This window comes from Cajanus cajan, chromosome 8 (assembly GCF_000230855.2).
Source record: "Cajanus cajan strain Asha chromosome 8, NIPB_CcT2T_4, whole genome shotgun sequence".
Classification (NCBI taxonomy): domain Eukaryota; kingdom Viridiplantae; phylum Streptophyta; class Magnoliopsida; order Fabales; family Fabaceae; genus Cajanus; species Cajanus cajan.
In genome coordinates, this window is record NC_138524.1 from 4,044,591 (window position 1) to 4,063,202 (window position 18,612).

Genomic DNA, 18,612 nt, shown 5'->3' on the forward strand with positions numbered 1-18,612 from the left:
AGTTTAGAGTGGAAAAGATGAAAAATAAACAATTTCTTTCTTTTATTTATTTATTCACTTGAAAACATAGTACACATAAAAATGTAATTAATACTTTTATTTATACTAGAAGTGTTGATCCACGTTTAAGCAATGTTAGAGGTTCGAATCCTGCCTTTGGGCCAGCTATTTCACCCTTTGAGGTGCTTTTAACGTAGCGAGGAGATTAGTCACTGTTATCGACGGTGAATACTCCAGGGACAAATCTAAAAAGAGGGGACGAGACACTTTATACCTCTAATAGTTATGTACAAATAAATATTATAAATTATGAATAATTATTTAGCAAAAATATAAGATTTTTTTTAATATTTAAAAAGTATAATCATCAACTAAAAAGTGAAGAGCAAATGGGTAATTACCAAAATATATCTCCCATAAATTAAAATTATTATTTTTACTTTCTAAAATGGCATTCGCTATTATTTCTCTATGGAAAATGTATAGAGTAAGATATAGTTAAAAATATCGGTATAGTTGAAAATAAGGGAAATTGTATTCAACTCTTGAAACCCTTTAATTTTTAAGTGAAAATTATTTTTCTTATTTATTTTTTCAAGAGACACGCCCCTTAATTAATAATGTTTTTATTATTAATAACGAAATCATTAGCTTTCATTAAAAGATAAACGTGGTAAGAATCATAGGTCTTTCACGACGACCTTGATTGACCATTGCAAACATATGTTGTTTCTCCATATATTTTCTGTCTGTTTTAAATTCAACCCCTTCAAAATAGGAAATAAATATAATGCATTTTACGTTTGAAGAAATATTTTGTTTTCTGAGACGTCAAAACAAAATTATTGAAACGAGAGTGCGAGATACAATTAATTCACCGAAAAATAAAATAAAATAAAGCAATAGAACCTGCATCTGCATGTTATATATATAAACCAATACTGTCAAGGTCTATTGTGCCAAATTGTTGTTTCATAGATACTCCTTCATAAGTTTGAGCATAACAATTTAGCTGAATGAAAGAATCATAAAGTGGTCAAAATCTCACGCTTTATGGAGACCAAATACGTTGATAAATTTCCAACATCATACCATATTTCATCATATTTGAACTAATCCAAATGAATGTCAAATATACTGCATATTCGGAGTACCATTTGGATTTTTTTTAAAAAGTATGTTGAGAATAAAAGATACAAAGGAATTGTTTTGCCAAAAGTACGTTTACCACTCTCTAACCGATTTCCATCAGTAATCCAAACATAGCTATATCAATATTTTCTATCAAACTGAACACCAACAAACAAAAAAAAGATGCTAAACTTTTCTCGAAATTCATGAAAGTGTAAACGCCTCAATTAACCAAACGAAATGAGGCAACTGGCACAAAAGCGATAAAGCTGGACAACTAATTAAGGTGCTACTTGCTTATAAGCAACACCCAATCTTCTGATTAAACTTCAAATGTTAATGGACCTTATCATGTCACATTACTCTTAAATAATTCATATCAAAATTTTTCATGTCTTACTTCCATGCTAGAATATTATAAACTATCCATACTTTTATATATTTTCTCTCTTCTTTTTTTTCTGTGATTGTTAGTTGGTTACATAGAGAGGTAGCAAGAAGTTGGTTATAAGAAGTTGGTTATAAGGAGGGGTAGACAAAAAATTATTGTTAACTCATTGCTTAATTAAGAACTAGTTTTTACTTTTAAGAAACTAAAATTACAGACAAATCATGTTCTAAGAGGAGATTTTTGTAAGAGCCAACCTAATTATCCCAGGTTGGAGGTGCTATAAGAAATAAAAAGATAAAAATCTTGTTGCGTGTTTAACGAGATTCTTCCTCTTTAATAGTATTATTAAGAGTGTTTTTGATGTGAAATAACTTGTATATAATATGCATTTGAGTTTTTAATTTATAAAAAAATTAATAAATAATAACACTTTAGAGAATGATTAGAAATGATTTAATACTATCTAATAATTTCTCCCTCTTTAAGAGTTTGATACTTAAAATTTTCATTAAGAAAAATACACACACAAAAATAAATTCTGAAAAATTAATATACTAATCTTCCTCATACTCGAATTTTTTACTACCAGAGATTATTCGAATACCTCTCTTCATGTAAGATTAAATATATGACCCATGTGTTTTATATTTATTGATATATAAAGTATAGAAATTAAGGAGCCTTTATTGTAATTAAGTAAAATATTATTATTTGAATTAAAAGAATTATTTCATATCTAATTATTTATGATAAATTACTATTGAAATAAGTTCAACAGTGTATAAGTAAAAAAATTAATAATTAATGGTACTTTGTATTTATATGAGAAGTGAGTGATAACATGCACACAATTCTAATAAAAAATTTTAAAAAAATGCTAATTATCGTTTTGGCACTTTTAAGGATTAAAAGTAATTTTTTTTATTGAAAAGTACAATTAATTTCCCATGATTTTTAATGCAACTTTTCATTAATAAAAATTCACTATTTATTCCTTGATGAGTGACTTATGATAATTAAATTGTTGGTGATGAAATAATTAAACTCTCAACAACTCAAATCCATTTTTTTTTCTTTTGCCACCAATTTTTTTCTCTCTAGAGATTAAGTGTGCGATTGGTTTAGGGTCGCAAAAGGAAGCCGATATTTAAAATAATTAGAAATAAGTATTTTATATTTTAATACGCATGACGAGTAAGTTTGAAACTTCTATTCCCAATATTTGTGTGCCTGATTATTTTGAATTTATTCATTTTTAAATTAATTCAACATGTGTTTGGTACTAATATTATATGACAAATGTTTAAGTTATGAGATAAATTTTTATTCTGTGCAGTGTTTTTTTTTGTTGTTGTTGAAAATAATAATTACATTTTATAAGAAACAATTATAGTCAAGATGAGTAAGGTTATTATGAGCAACAAAACTCTTTCTTTTTAAGTATTTAATGAATTATTGTTGACCTAAAACTCACTCAAAATTATTTGTTTATTAAGTTTGATTAATGTTGTGAACATTAATCCTTACGCTTAGTGGTTTTGTCCAATGGGTGGACAATAAAGAACATAAGTAATACCTTTTTTTAATTATATTATTAGTATAAAACATTTATTAATTTTACTAATAAATAATATTTATCCCAGACATTATAATTAATTAAATTTTTGTCATCTTAATTAATAATAATTATATGAAATATTTATCATTTTTTATTTTTATTAAAAACACGAATTTTTGCCATGTCTAAATTTTTGTTGCCTTAATTAACGAAATTAAAAATTATTGAAGGGTAGGAATTATATTTTTTAATTCATTAAAATCAAACTCACTATATAAGAGTTACAACTACACTCGCATTTTAGTTAATATCAAGTTAGCTAGATCACTTGATGTTAAGAATTGAATTTTTTTTTGGTTCGTTCCTGGAAGATCCACTCCCGACAGCGGTGACTAATCTCCTCGCTACGAGAGAGGCACTTCAAAGGGTGGGATAGCTGATTCCTAGATTTAACGCGGCTGCATACACAAGGCAGAAGTCGAACCCCTGACCTTACTTAAGCGTGGATTAACTCCTACCGCTGAACCACACGCTTGGGGTTATGTTAAGAATTGAATTTAAACATACACAAACTTGTCTTTTTATTTATTTAATATCTGTTGAATCAAACAAATTTAATTTTACTCACATAAAATGTAAAACGTTGTTTTCATATTTAAGATATTATAGTTAGCTTCATTTCGATTTTATCCCCAATGTTATTATTTACATATTATCACAAGTTTGCAAAACGTTTCAATCATATTTTTGGGCAGTGCTAGCACCAAACCATCTGCGGCTCAAACCATCAAGTTGTATGGATCAAAAAGTTCATCAAAGTTGTTTTCATTTTTAGTAACAAGTCCTCATTTGGGTATTTCTTTTGTAACTTTTGTCTCACTAACTGTTGATATTTGTACCATGCCATTAAAAGAGATAAAAAAATTGAGACATCCAATTCTAATTATTAAGATCGAATATTAATTTATGATTTATTTATTCAGAATCACCTAAAGCTCTAGTCATTATAATAATAATAATAATAATAATAATAATAATAATAATTATTATTATTATTATTATTATTTACTAAAATATTTATAATCAAGAGTAGAAAATTAATTACAAACAGTAGTCATTCTGCTTAAAATTTAAATTGTTTTATGTCGGCATTTGTTCTAAGTATACGACCCTCTCTCTCTGATTTAAATTGTTTCTTTTTCTTACTACTTTTTTTTTCCTCTAAGGATTTTCTATTGGTTCATACTTAATTTGTGGGTTTTACTTCAATCTAGAATTTATTCTATGCAAGTATGGCAGCTTTGGCATGGTGTAAATTAATTTCTTTGATCACTGGTTTGAAGTGCTTCTATATATAGAAAATTATTGCTTTATTGAGTTTATTCTATACCCATCACTGAGAAGAAGTACCACTTTTTTCAGAGGGAGGGGCAAAAAGGGTTTGAGTGAAAAAGACATGATGCTAGGCGAAGAAGCAGTAAAGGGATCATCAAAGTGTCAAGACTGTGGGAACCAAGCCAAGAAAGATTGTTCATACTCAAGGTGCAGAACTTGCTGCAAGAACAAAGGGTTTAACTGCCAAACTCATATCAGAAGCACTTGGATTCCAGTCGATAGAAGACGCCACAAAGTGGAGCAGCAGCCACTTCCCACTACTAATCTTCTGGGAGATATTATTCCTAAAAGGCACAAGCACAACACATTTTCAAGTACTGTGTACATTTCTCCACTGTGATTTTTTTTAACCCAAATTAGGATCCATTCATATAATACTGCCCTAGCATGCTGTCTTTTTCCTCAATTTTGCTATTATTCTATGTCTGAAAACATCATCATACTCATAAAACAAGATATATTTGTTCACCCTATTTTCATCTGTTGTCTGAATCTTCAACCTGGTTTCAAGATTACAAATGAATCAATAGAGTTAGTCACGGTGAGAATGAAGTACAAGTATAAAGACTTACTGTCTGTTTAGATATAGTTTTAAAAGTGTTTTTTGAGGATTTTTCTACCAAAAATTAGGAGTTTTTTCAATGAATTAGTTCTAAAAAATACTTTTTTTTATCCAAACAAGCTCTTAGGATCAATATTCATTGTCGCTATTGTACCAACAAAAAAATATATATATCACTGATTATTTCAGTTATTATTTAATTCAGGTTTGGAGGAGTTCAGATTTCCGGCTATTATGAGTTCCACTGCGTTATTCAGCTGCGTGCAGGTGCGCTCTATGGATGACACGGTTAATGAAATCGCGTATCAGACATCTGTGAACATTGGAGGACGTGTATTTAGTGGTCTTCTTTATGATCAAGGCCCTGAACAAAGCTTCAATGCTAGGGGTAACAACATGTCCATAGACCCTTTTGATCAACAACACGATCTCAATCTTAGGAGTGCTTCAATCCATACTCGTGATGGTGCAACTATGCCTCCACTATCAACCACTACTACCCAGGAACTTCTTTTCCCTCCTCCACAACCGTTTCCCCTAGCTTCCTTCAGGCCTGATATGACGTACTTGCCACATCAGAAATCTTAATTTCTTCTTAAGAATGTGTGTTTAGATTTAATTCAATTTTATGAAGGTGAGAATTGTCATTACTTTGCTAGAAAAACTAAGAGGGTATACTTAGATGCGGGGAAAGAATAGAATGAAACAAAATTAATGTTTACTAATTCAACTGGAGGATGACTTTATTAGTTCAAATATAGAGCCTCTAGATATATAAGCAACATAAAGGGAAGGGGGGCAAATTCATTAATCAACGAAGATTGAGGGAGCTTGTTGAATTGTTTTGGTTAAGTACCCTTACCAATGACTATTATATTATACATTTGTTACTTGAGTTTGATATTTAATTTAGCATGTAGCACATGCCCCTACTCATAGGTTTGGCAGTTTTGTCTTCTTGTTCTACTGTGATTCACTTTTTACATCTTTGATAATCATAATGTTCCTACTTCTAGTCCCTTTTGTCGCAACTATACTGTGAGGAAAGTTGGGACAAATTGCCAAGTTTTCATTATCATCTATATTTAATTCCACATAAATACAATATGGTTAGTGTCATGTCTATAAGCTGCATCAAACCCAATGTCTCAAGATAGGAACAGGCAACATGATAACATAACTAATGAAAATGTTAATCTGCGGTTTGGCAAGCCAAGAATTTTTCAAAGAGTTAGGCACTTTTGTTTGTTTCGATGGCATGACATTGAACACAAATCCAAAAGGTCGTCCTTTTTCTTTTGCCTACCCAAAACGAGAATAATGCGTAGTTTACCTAATTAAGTTCAACATGAATCTGCTACTTATTTATTTTTTGTTATTTCCTTGCTGAAATGCGGTTCAATTCGAGATAAACGATTTTTATGTACGACTTTTTCTAATAATATACTATAGAGATACATATGAAACCTAGCTTTCATATTTTCGTAGAAATGTACATAATATTACATATACATGCACCGCATAAACAGACACATATGTACACATATATTATATAAACGAATAAATATATACGTACAAATACAAGGGAAGCTTAAGAACAAGGGAAGAATCATCCGTAACCCTAAAAAAAAAATTTTTTTGGCGCTGCACAAAAGAGGTTATGAAAGGGTAGGCATCTTGTGAAACTTAGTTTCAAGATAGCTTTTGCAGTAAAGTACTAGATAAACAAAGTGGGCTCAAACTTTTTATAAAAAAGAGGCAGTCACTAGCTATAAGGAATACTCGTACACAATGTGAGGAATATATCCTTTATATATATATATGCTTGAAATATATATTGAGCCACGTACCAATCATTTCATGCACACTAAGAAATTTTCAGACTGCGTGCGGATTCTCTCCATGACTTGCTTATTCTTGCTCGTCATCATATTAAACTATCCTGATTTTATGATGATAGATAAACGCATGATTAAGTTCAATGAGGGACTTTGCTAACATTTAATTAATTCGGGAAAGAAATTAAATTGGACGATAAAATCTCACCTTTCTTTAAAGTTGGTATGGCAAATCGCAATCATGTCTTTCAGCAAAGCTTTTAATTCAGATTATAGTATATGATTAAATAAAGCACTTCAAACACCTCCTATGTATCTTTCATGTTCGATCTTAGCGTTCATCAAGATTCATTAAGCTGAAGATGGGGTCAAGCTCCTTACCAGTATGCCACTCAAGTTATGGAAATCGACGTTAATTATAACTAGATTGATCATAATATGCTACTCATTATTAATTGGAAGATGATTAATTTTCATAAATTAAAGAACAGATAGATAATCAGTATATAACATGTATTGACATTGACATAAATTTCCCTTTCCTCTCATCCTCACAAATATATCGGTCTTTTTGCTGCTAATTCTTTGACTTGAAATTAATCACTTCTTTCACTACTATTTAGATGTCCATTCCAACTTTTAGACATGATAATGCTTAAGTTAATTTATCTGTAATTCGATCGTACATATCGCTGGATGTCATGAGAATGTATGTACACACACATCAACATATATTGCTCATTTGATTCTTGTCTATTATTTATTGTGTTAAAAGTAGCATTGCAAGTATGTTTTGATGCCTTACTTAATCTAATTAATCAGCCGTTAGATGCTGATCTAATCACCTCAAATATTATATATGTAAAATGTCATTATCATCAAAAAGAAACTTAAAGACTCTAAAACCAAAGTGTTTTAAAATTGATGAGCATTATTTTATTGTTGTTAAAGGAATGATGATTCTTTTTTTTTTTTTTAAATGTACTGCAATTATATCGACCTCTTGTTGAAGTGTTAAGACAGTTGGTTTTGTGTATTGTTTTTGTTTTATTTATTTATTTATAATTATTACTATTAGTAGTAGACCCTATACATTCAAGAGGGGAGGGATAAACTTTATTAGACTCAGATACCTTAAACCAAATTTTGGTTTGAACCGAAAAAAAAAAGGTGATTAGAAGATAAAATTCTATTAGAGATGATCGTATTCTAACAAATATTTATTAGGTATTAATAAAGTTGACAAAATTTTATATCAATGATATGATTACTAATTTTTTTTATTAACCTAAATGTTAAATTGAAATTTTAAGTTTCTAAATTTTTAAAAGATTTAATTACTCTTTTATTTCCTATTATTTCATAAACTTTTTTTTTTTTAAGTTTCTATGATTAAAAATGATTTATTTTGTCTTTATACATTTTTTTTATTATTTTAGTCTTTGTCGTCTATATTTATTTTAAAGATTGAAAATATAAAGTTTATAAAATTATGAAAATTAAAAAATGATATATATAGGACTAAAATAAAATATTTCTAATTATAGAAAGATAAAGTTCAAGAAATTATAAAATAAAAAAACAATTAAGCCTTTTTCAAATTATGTAATACTCCAATAAGTAAATCCAATTTATTAATTAGTATATAATATATGTTTTAAACAAAAATAAATGTCGATGTAATAAAATTATATATGTAGCTGCAAATGTTCAATTTATCTAAAATTAACTAGCATGATTGTTAATGTCAAAATATTCAATAATTGGATTAATAAAATTTAATTTGCACGTAGAATTATTAAAGAAATAAAATTCAAGAGTTAGATTTAGAGTAGATAACTTTACCTCATCTTATTATAAAATTGTTAAATTATTTTAACTTTATTTCGTATTTTTTAAAAGATGTAAAATATTAATTAAAATTATAGTATATTTATAATTGTTATGTCAATCATTTTGTATTATATTCTTAAAAAAATAATGTTTTCATACATTAATGAAGTATGTATATATATATATATGTTTGGGAAATAATTTCATTTTAATAATTTAAATAAAAATGTTTATTTGTCAAAACTAAATTACATACCTAGTAAAGTGGTAAGAGTTTTGTAATTTTCACATCCATTAACAAAGTAAGAATTGCTTCTTTTTTTTTTTTTTACTATTATAAAATAATAGATGTGATAAAATCATAGAACCCTAGTTTTTTTTTTTTCTCAATCGATTTTTACATAATTCACACACCAAACAAATACCCGTTTTCCATTAAGTGGCTAACTCAGCAAGGAATTGGCCCATTTATATTTTACGCGGCAACTTTGAGGCCCAGATCCAAGCCCACAAGTTTGGCGCGAAAACAATAACTCTTTCCCCGCCATATCTTCAACTAGCTATTCATCCCTACTCACTACTCCACTGCGCGCGCGCACTCTCGTTCTTCTCTTTCCGATTCTTCTCTCCGCGACCATAACCGATGGCTTCCGATTCTTCTCCTCCCAATTTCAACAACGGTTCGTATCTCTCTCTCTCTCTTCCTTTTTCACGTGATTTCCGTTTTCCAATTTCTCTGATTCCGAAATTCCCCAAAACCCCTTTTCAGGTCCTTCATCTCCCGACGACTCTCTCTCCAGCCCCATCGCTAACACGTTCTCCTCGCCGGCCTCCAGGCGCCGCCGCCGCCCCCCGACCACTCCCTCCGCCGCGTTCGGGACCCCATCGGAGCGCCGCTCCCGCTTTGCCGCCTCCGATGCCACCCCGACGCCGCGATCCCGCCAGCGCGGCGGCGCCGGGCGCGTTCCCGCCACGCCGACTTCCACCACCGACGACGTGCCGGCCTCTTCCGAAGGCGGCGACGGCTACGACATGGACGACGCCAGGCCCACCTTCGTGTGGGGCACCAACATAAGCGTGGAGGACGTGAACGACGCCATTCAGAGGTTTCTGAGGGACTTCAGAGAACCTTCTGAGGGCGACGATGAAGGTTTGCATTTGCACACTGAGGGGAAGTATGAGAAATTGATCGTGCAGGTTATTGAAGTTGAAGGAGACTCTCTTGATGTTGATGCTCACGACGTGTTTGATCATGACCCTGATTTGTATACCAAGATGGTTAGGTACCCTCTTGAGGTGCTCGCGATTTTTGACTTGGTTTTGATGAATATGGTTAGCCGGTTGAAACCCATGTTTGAGAAGCACATACAGACGCGGATTTTCAATCTCAAAACCTCAACCTCGATGAGAAATTTGAACCCTTCTGGTGAGTTTTTACTTTTTAGTGCATCATTCAAAATCATTTGTCTTGTTGTAGAATGTACAAAATTGGGCTCATACAATGATATGATTACACTTTTTTTTAATAGACATTGAGAGGATGATATCGTTGAAGGGAATGATTATAAGAAGCAGCTCAATCATACCGGAAATTAGAGAAGCTACATTTAGGTGTCTTGTGTGTGGTTTCTGTTCTGATCCAGTTACTGTGGAGAGAGGTAATATTTATGTGATGTTTTTTTCGCGAGTTTTCATTTCAGTGTTGTTTTTACATCTGTAATGTTTTGTTTGTTAACTATTGTGATTTTTAGGGCGAATAACTGAACCTACTATATGCGCGAGGGAAGAATGTCAATCCAGGAACTCCATGGCACTCGTTCACAACCGATGCAAGTAATGCACCTTACCTTCTTTTTGTTTGCACAAGAAAGAGATTTTTTAAGTTGACAATTTCAAATGGGAGCACTTGATTTTGAGTTGTATAATCTTTGAGTGAGTCAAATTCTGAAGCGTTGAGAGTACTGGGTAGAATTCAATGACATCATAAATCGGATGTCGTGAGCTTAGATTTCAGTTCTGTTAGCCTTTAACATTTATTTATTTTTTCATGATCAGGTTTACTGATAAGCAAATTGTGAGGATCCAGGAGACACCCGATGAGATACCTGAAGGAGGAACACCTCACACAGTTAGTTTGCTGATGCATGACAAGCTTGTGGACACTGGAAAGCCAGGTGACAGAGTTGAGGTGAGACCGTACCATGACATACCTAGTGACAAATAAATGTCTATAAGCTTGTTTAATCATCCCATCTAACGTTTTGTTTTAAGTCAGGTTACTGGCATTTATAGGGCCATGAGTGTTAGGGTTGGACCAACTCAGAGAACTGTTAAGTCATTGTTCAAGGTATTTGTTATGTTCTTGACTCTTATATTTAGAGCTCCACCTCCACATCTTTTATCCTGTCTAATTGATGTTTTTATTTTGTTCTCTTCATGTTGTAGACATATATTGATTGTCTTCACATAAAGAAGACTGATAAGTCTAGGATGCTGGTAGAGGATGCTATGGATGTTGATGAACCAGGCAAAAATTCAGAGCAAGTTCTCTTTAATGAAGAGAGGGTACAGTTTGTACCAATGTTCCATGAAATCCACCGCTTATTTTGTTACACTTGCTAATTGCAAGCTTGTCTGAGTTGCAGGTGGCTCAACTGAAGGAGCTCTCAAAAAAGCCGGATATATATGAAATACTGACAAGATCATTGGCGCCAAACATATGGGAGCTAGACGATGTGAAGAAAGGTCTTCTTTGTCAGGTCAGGTATCTTTCTAGTTATGCATTCATTGATTGTTTGACCAATTTCCTGAGGGTGCTAGTCTATACTTTGCAGCTTTTTGGTGGCAATGCTTTGAAGTTAGCTTCTGGTGCTAGCTTCCGTGGTGATATAAATATTCTTCTTGTTGGTGATCCTGGGACAAGCAAGTCCCAGCTACTTCAGTACATACACAAACTATCTCCACGTGGCATTTACACCAGTGGAAGGGGGAGCTCTGCTGTTGGATTGACTGCTTACGTAACCAAGGACCCTGAAACAGGGGAAACTGTATGGACCAAAATAGTGATTCTTTTTACTGTTTTCTAATCTCTAATAGAAACATAATGGAACCTAACTATTTCTGCTTACCCTTCAGGTTCTAGAGAGTGGTGCCCTAGTTTTGAGTGACCGAGGTATCTGTTGTATTGACGAATTTGACAAAATGTCTGATAATGCGAGGAGCATGTTACACGAGGTTGATTAAGTTCTTTGTCCATATACATTTTCCAACAAAGTATTTCTGCAGTCATATCTCTGTTATTTACCCAAAACAATGATATATCGTTTAAAATTTATGCTACAATTCCTACTAGGCTAAGACTGGCAACTCTTCTGCAGGTCATGGAACAACAAACTGTTTCAATAGCAAAGGCAGGTATTATTGCTTCCCTCAATGCTAGGACTTCGGTTTTGGCTTGTGCAAATCCAAGTGGGTCTAGATATAATCCTCGCTTGTCTGTCATTGACAACATACACCTTCCTCCCACACTTTTGTCCAGGTTAGATTTGCTCATAAGATGTGATAATTAGATTATGGATCAGGCAGCACATGTATGCAAATTCCTACCTAGGCATCTTAAATCTATTAGCTATATTGTACCTTGGCTTTGAATATTTATGATTCATTGTTAAGCAGGAGTATTTAACATGGTTTTGAATTGATTAATTCTCTTAATCAAGCCATAGTGTGAGAAAGAGTTAAATAAAGCTTGTTAATGCCATGAAAAAATATATTAAAGTTACTGAACCGTGTTGCAGGTTTGATTTAATATACCTGCTTCTTGACAAGGCTGATGAACAAACAGACAGGCGACTTGCCAAACATATTGTGTCCTTACACTTTGAGGACCCCGAGGTTTAGAAACTTTTCAATCATCTTATTCATTGTAACGATCGAAACTTTAGTGGCTTTACTTACAATGTTCTGTATCTGTAATTATAGAACATGGAGCAGGACGTGTTGGACCTTTCTACATTAACTGATTATGTTAGCTATGCCCGAAAGCACATAAACCCACAGCTTTCTGACGAAGCCGCCGAAGAATTGACTAGGGGTTATGTGGAAATAAGAAAAAGAGGAAATTTTCCTGGGAGTAGCAAAAAGGTAATACTTTTTCAGTTCAAAATGATTCCATTCTTTGTAATGTTGTTGCATGCAACTAAAATGTTTTTCTTAAAATATTTTTCAAGAGCTTCAATCAGTTTAGAATCTTTTGATAATGAATTCATTTATGCTATAACGAGTAGAGTAATTTTCTCAGAACTAGGAGTGATGTTCATCATAGGTCACCATTATTGGGTAATAATGTGATTTGATAGAATTAATTTCTGATGTTGGAATTGAGCTGGTTTTCAACTTTTCATCTGTCTCTTTGCTGTGTATGCTGATCTTGTCAAACAATTAATCAGGTGATAACAGCAACGCCAAGGCAGATTGAGAGTCTGATACGCCTAAGTGAAGCATTAGCTCGGATTCGCTTCTCTGAAAAGGTTAGTTTAGTTGGACTCGATTTCTTCGTGATATGCAGATATGGAATATAGCATGCATCATTATTTAATAATCTAATGCAAACAGGTTGAAAAGCGTGATGTAATGGAGGCATTTCGGCTTTTGGAAGTTGCAATGCAGCAGTCTGCAACAGATCACGCTACTGGTAGCTTTCCAATCAAGCCTGATTCACTCTTATATTTCATATTGACAGAAACTAGATAAAATGTGTGTAACTTTCATGTCCTTTTTTTCTTCACAGGAACTATTGACATGGATCTTATTACTACTGGAGTTTCGGCTAGTGAAAGGATGAGACGAGAAAGTCTGCAACAAGCAACCCGCAACTTAATCATGGACAAGATGCAGATTGGGGGACCTTCTATGCGGTTATTGGAGGTATGGAAGCTTGTTCTATATATTAAAGTACAGATTATATCAAGTTTGTAATGAATTTCTGATGTAGTTAAAATGATTTGTAGTTATTGGAAGAATTGAAGAAACAGGACACTGGTAGTGAGATTCATCTTACTGATGTAAGCTAGTCCTAACTTCTCCTTGCAAAAGGATTTAGTTTTTTAACACCTATAAGGATAAGTTTTCTAATGGGTTAAATTCTTGTTAATACAGCTAAGGAATGCAATTGCTACTCTCGCTACCGAAGGATTTGTTACCATGCATGGTGACAACGTAAAAAGATCGTGATAACACGAGGCAGGGGACTGTCTGATATTTATACCTTGATCGAAGTTTAGGATTGAAGGGAGTATATAAAGTACGTTATATGATGTCTTGTGAATGCGTTTGTTAGTGCTTATCAATTTTTTTTCTTCTTTTCTTTGAGGTAGTTTCACTAGTTAACCATTTTGTTATAATTGAACATGCATACCTTTTTTAACGAACGGTATCATAGCGTGTTAACTTATAATGTTCTTTATATAGCATTGGAATTGAATTCTTATCTCCGGTTCTAATAATATAAAATAGCAGAATATAACATTTTCAGTATGTTATGAAGTTAATGCAATTATTTCATACTGCATCCAAAACAAATCAATATGTCCAATGTCCAATGATAGCAAAAGGACACTCTTTCATAATGTCGTACCACGAATGCGGGATGTAGGCAGTTTCTTAGTCCGTGACAGCTATCGCAAAATCTTGTCCTGTAGTCTATCAGGGTTAATTATTGACTATTGACATTGTAGTGGTCATGTTAACCAAAAGTGAAACTTCATTCATAGAAAACAGAAAGCTCGTTGTGCTCAAGTTGGAAAAGATTTTACCAGAGTGTTATCGTTCGCTATATATATATATATTCGGGAGGGATTTGGTTATTGTAAAAGAAAGTTTATTTAGATTTATTTTGTTTAATAATTCATGTTTTATATTAAATTTTAATAATTTTAATGCATAGATTAAGTTTGTAAATTTTTTAAAAATTTTAAAATTATTTGATATTTTATTTTATTAATTTAAATCGATAGATAATCATATAATTATTTTATGTATTGATTTGAATTAATAAAAGAAGTATTAAATAGTTTTTAAATTTTTTTTATAAATTTATAGATTTGATTTATTTATTAAAAATTTTAAATTTAACTGTTAGATTGTTGAAATTTAATATAAAATATGAGGTTATTAAATAGAGTAAACTTAGATAGATTTATTCTTGGAATAAAGAGATTTTTTTCTATATATATAGAGAGAGGGAGAGAGAGAGATATTTATTATTTTAACTTTAAGAAAGTTTGGATAGATTTATTTCATTCAAGTATTAATTATTTAATTGTTAATTAAAAAAATTTAGTATATAAATAAAGTCTATTATTTTTTAAAGGAAATTAAAAATTATTTAATATTTTATTTTATTAATTCAAATTAAAAACAATCAAATAAGTATTTTATACATTTATATGAATCTTTTCAAATTTTCTAAACTTTTGTAAATTTGATATATATTAATTTTTTTTTTAATTTAAGTAATTAAATTATTAAAATTTGATATAAAATATGAGTTATTAAATAAAATAAATTTAATATTTAACATTTATTAAAATTATCAAATTGTCACAACTTAGACAATTCAATTTATTATGAGTTTGAGTAGGGTTAGATTTAAAAGAATTTGCAAATTTTAATATTATTGAAAATTTAATCTAGTCCATTGAGAATTTGGTTCACTTGGATTAAATCTATATTGATCAAAATCATAAGTTTACTCACAAAAATATAAAACTTTATGGCTCGCTCATGAAAAAATAAAAAAAAATAAAAACACAACTTACACAAAAAAAGAGAGATTAAAATTCATAGTTCACTTATTCATTCGGTCAAATATCACATAGGAAGAATTATTTATTGGATTAAAGATTCATTTTTGTAGAAGAAAAAAAGAAAAAATCCAGATTGTGTAGTTAGACATTTGAAAGAAGAATAGATTTTTTTTTAAAAAAATAGATTTGGTTAGACAAGTATTTTATAAAATAGATATTTAAAAAAAATATAGTTGGACATTAAAAAAAAAGTTTTTTAATTTTTTTTTAAATTAAGTAAATCAACTCATTTAACACGTCAACTTGTAATGAGATGAATCACACTCATTTTTTACTCAGTAGAAAGTGAGTTAGATCAAATTCATTCATTTTTTGTTAGATCATGATGAGTTACATCGAATTAAATAACCTATTTGAATAACTTTAAAATATACGATGAGTTGCTTTTAGAGTAAATCTCTTTGCATAAATTTGAAACAAAGTATATGAAAAAAGTTTTCTATACTCACATTTTATTCAATTAATTAAAATATGAATTTTATTTTAAAATTATAATATAATGAAAACTCAAGTTAGGATATATTTATTGAGTGTGTTAAATTTTAGAAGGAAAATATTCCCGTACTCCGCGAAAGATATTTTTTTGGTAATGAACTCAAAATAAATAAATTATAATATAATTAAAATTTAAGATTTCACAAAATACACATTTAAAGGGGAACTGAATTCTAAACGAGTTAGTATAAAAGAGGAATTGAAATCACTCATGTCACAAATTGTGTCTTATTCCTTATCTTTTCGATAAAAATATGTCATGTCAACAAAATAGACAAAAAATTGAGTTTCTCAACATGCATTCACACCGATCATGAAGCAGAGATCACTTATGTATATAATTTATTAGGACTTATAAAAGAAATAATTTAGAAATTTAGGTCTTATAATTTTTTAAAAAAATAACACTAAAAAAATTGTAATGCTCTACCGAACTATAAATCTATAAATAACGCTAAGAATATAGTGACCAATGACTATATACACGAATTACGAAATAAGGAAAACACATTAGTGGGGCCGAAGAAAAATAAGTGTCACAGGCAATTAGCTTACCTAACTTCAATTTTAAATAAGACAATTTTATAAATACATTAAACCACATCGTTAGTGATCAAACAAACTTTAAAGGTATTTTTTTAATTTGAAAAATATTTTCCATTTTCATTTTACTTTCTATAAACAATTATTACAATTACCTAAATTTTATCTATTTTTTTATTTCTAACTATTTATACAAAAATGTTGAAAATAATTCATTCCCTTTTACGAATAATTCAATATATTTGATTAATTATTTTGATCCTTTATATTTGTTATCTTAGAAAAAAATGGCATTATTTTTTTTTTTAAAATAAGATAATAAACAACAGTATTTTGTTCTTAAATATGCTTTAAAGGTTTAGGGTTTAATTTGAAACAAACTTTACTTTCTATAAAGGTATTTTTTTAATTTGAAAAATATTTTCCATTTTCATTTTACTTTCTATAAACAATTATTACAATTACCTAAATTTTATCTATTTTTTATTTCTAACTATTTATACAAAAATGTTGAAAATAATTCATTCCCTTTTACGAATAATTCAATATATTTGATTAATTATTTTGATCCTTTATATTTGTTATCTTAGAAAAAAAATGGCATTATTTTTTTTAAAAATAAGATAATAAACAGTATTTTGTTCTTAAATATGCTTTATTTATTTATTTATTTTATCTATTCATAGTCATTTTATAATTATACATGTATACATTCATAAAAAAAAAAAGATGAAAATAATGATGAATTAGATGTCACAATAATAAATAATTAGAAATAAGGATAGTATATTAAAATGTTAAAAGATAGATATCAATTATTATTAATGCAATTACACTACCTTCATTTAAAACGACAAGAGTATTATCCATTGTTAAAAAACCTCCTTATAATAAACAAATGATATAAATTTTATTATTATATATATGTTATAAAAAAACTTTAACAAAAATTATATTATTTCATTTAAATTTTACAATAAATTATATTCCTTTTATGTGATAAGAAAATAATAAAATACATTTTTTTCTTGAAAAACATAAATATTATGTTATTACTATCTCATCGATCTTAATGTATTTAACTTAATATTACTAAAATGTATTTATTATAAAATTTTACCATATTTGTTAATCAACTATCGTGTATTAAATATAAATATTTTTTATTGTATACTAATATTTTTAATTTATTTAATTTAATTTTTATTTATCATAAATATTTAAATTAATTTTTAAAATAAATTATCTATAAATAAAAAATAATGTGTTGTAATATAAATTATTTATCATAAATCTAAAATATAATTCATATGTTTAAATATATGTGAGTACATTTTTTTAATAATTATATTTTACTTAATAATATTTTTTAATATAATTTTATACATTTAAAAAGGTTGTATGTTTTATTAAATTTTAGCTAATTTAATAATATTTGTTTTGAAGATCTTAACATGTGATTACATCTTTCTCTAATAGTCATAAATCATTCCAAATATGTAATTTTACTAAAAATATCCTTAAATTTAATTATTTTAATATTCCACCAATAAAGTTTAGTGGTTAAAAAACGTTTACACGTCTAACAAATATATATATTAACATAAAATATTATATTTAATAAATATGTTAAATTGAATAAATATATTCAATTTAAGAAATACACTAATTTTAATAACTATATAAATTCAAAAAATATATTAAATTTTAATAATTATATTATATTTTATAAATATGATATATTAGTAAATATAATAATCAGTATTATATAAAAATACTAGTTTATTTAAATATTTTTAAGAATATCATATTGATAATATCAATTAATATCGTTTATTTAATACTTGTATTTGATTTGATTTTAATTATATATTATTTTCATTTGATTATTTTGAAATGTCTGGTAAAATAATAATTATAAATAAATGTTTTTAAGTATATAATTAAATTCATTAGAATTTGTAATTTGTAATAATTTTTAAATCAGTAATTAAATATGA

The 18,612-nt window shown here is 29.2% G+C and overlaps 2 protein-coding genes across 2 annotated transcripts; both read left to right on the plus strand.

Annotated features, from left to right (window-relative positions):
* The first annotated feature begins 4,247 nt into the window (after positions 1–4,247).
* On the plus strand, positions 4,248–6,132 carry SRS3 (SHI-related sequence3). The gene is made up of 2 exons (XM_029271292.2): positions 4,248–4,789; positions 5,243–6,132. The coding sequence occupies exons 1-2, from the start codon at positions 4,537–4,539 to the stop codon at positions 5,623–5,625; spliced, it is 636 nt and encodes a 211-aa protein (XP_029127125.1). The 5' UTR covers positions 4,248–4,536; the 3' UTR covers positions 5,626–6,132.
* A 3,123-nt stretch (positions 6,133–9,255) lies between these two features.
* MCM4 (Minichromosome maintenance (MCM2/3/5) family protein) lies at positions 9,256–14,196 on the plus strand. Its single transcript, XM_020358989.3, has 18 exons — positions 9,256–9,388; positions 9,478–10,134; positions 10,238–10,366; positions 10,460–10,541; positions 10,764–10,896; positions 10,984–11,055; positions 11,154–11,273; positions 11,354–11,467; positions 11,543–11,755; positions 11,844–11,942; positions 12,086–12,246; positions 12,506–12,602; positions 12,690–12,851; positions 13,157–13,237; positions 13,323–13,401; positions 13,498–13,634; positions 13,718–13,771; positions 13,866–14,196. Exons 1-18 carry the CDS (start codon positions 9,352–9,354, stop codon positions 13,938–13,940), a joined length of 2,502 nt encoding a protein of 833 aa, XP_020214578.1. The 5' UTR covers positions 9,256–9,351; the 3' UTR covers positions 13,941–14,196.
* The last annotated feature ends 4,416 nt before the right edge of the window (positions 14,197–18,612 follow it).

What these genes read in the sequence shown, in the direction of transcription:
- SRS3 (XM_029271292.2), top strand. Translation starts at nt 4,537, where the DNA reads ATGATGCTAGGCGAAGAAGCAGTAAAGGGATCATCAAAGTGTCAAGAC. An exon ending in CAAGCACAACACATTTTCAA is followed by an intron (nt 4,790 to 5,242) that starts GTACTGTGTACA and finishes TATTTAATTCAG; the next exon opens with GTTTGGAGGAGTTCAGATTT.
- MCM4 (XM_020358989.3), top strand. Translation starts at nt 9,352, where the DNA reads ATGGCTTCCGATTCTTCTCCTCCCAATTTCAACAACG. An exon ending in CTCGTTCACAACCGATGCAA is followed by an intron (nt 10,542 to 10,763) that starts GTAATGCACCTT and finishes TTTCATGATCAG; the next exon opens with GTTTACTGATAAGCAAATTG. An exon ending in TACACTTTGAGGACCCCGAG is followed by an intron (nt 12,603 to 12,689) that starts GTTTAGAAACTT and finishes CTGTAATTATAG; the next exon opens with AACATGGAGCAGGACGTGTT.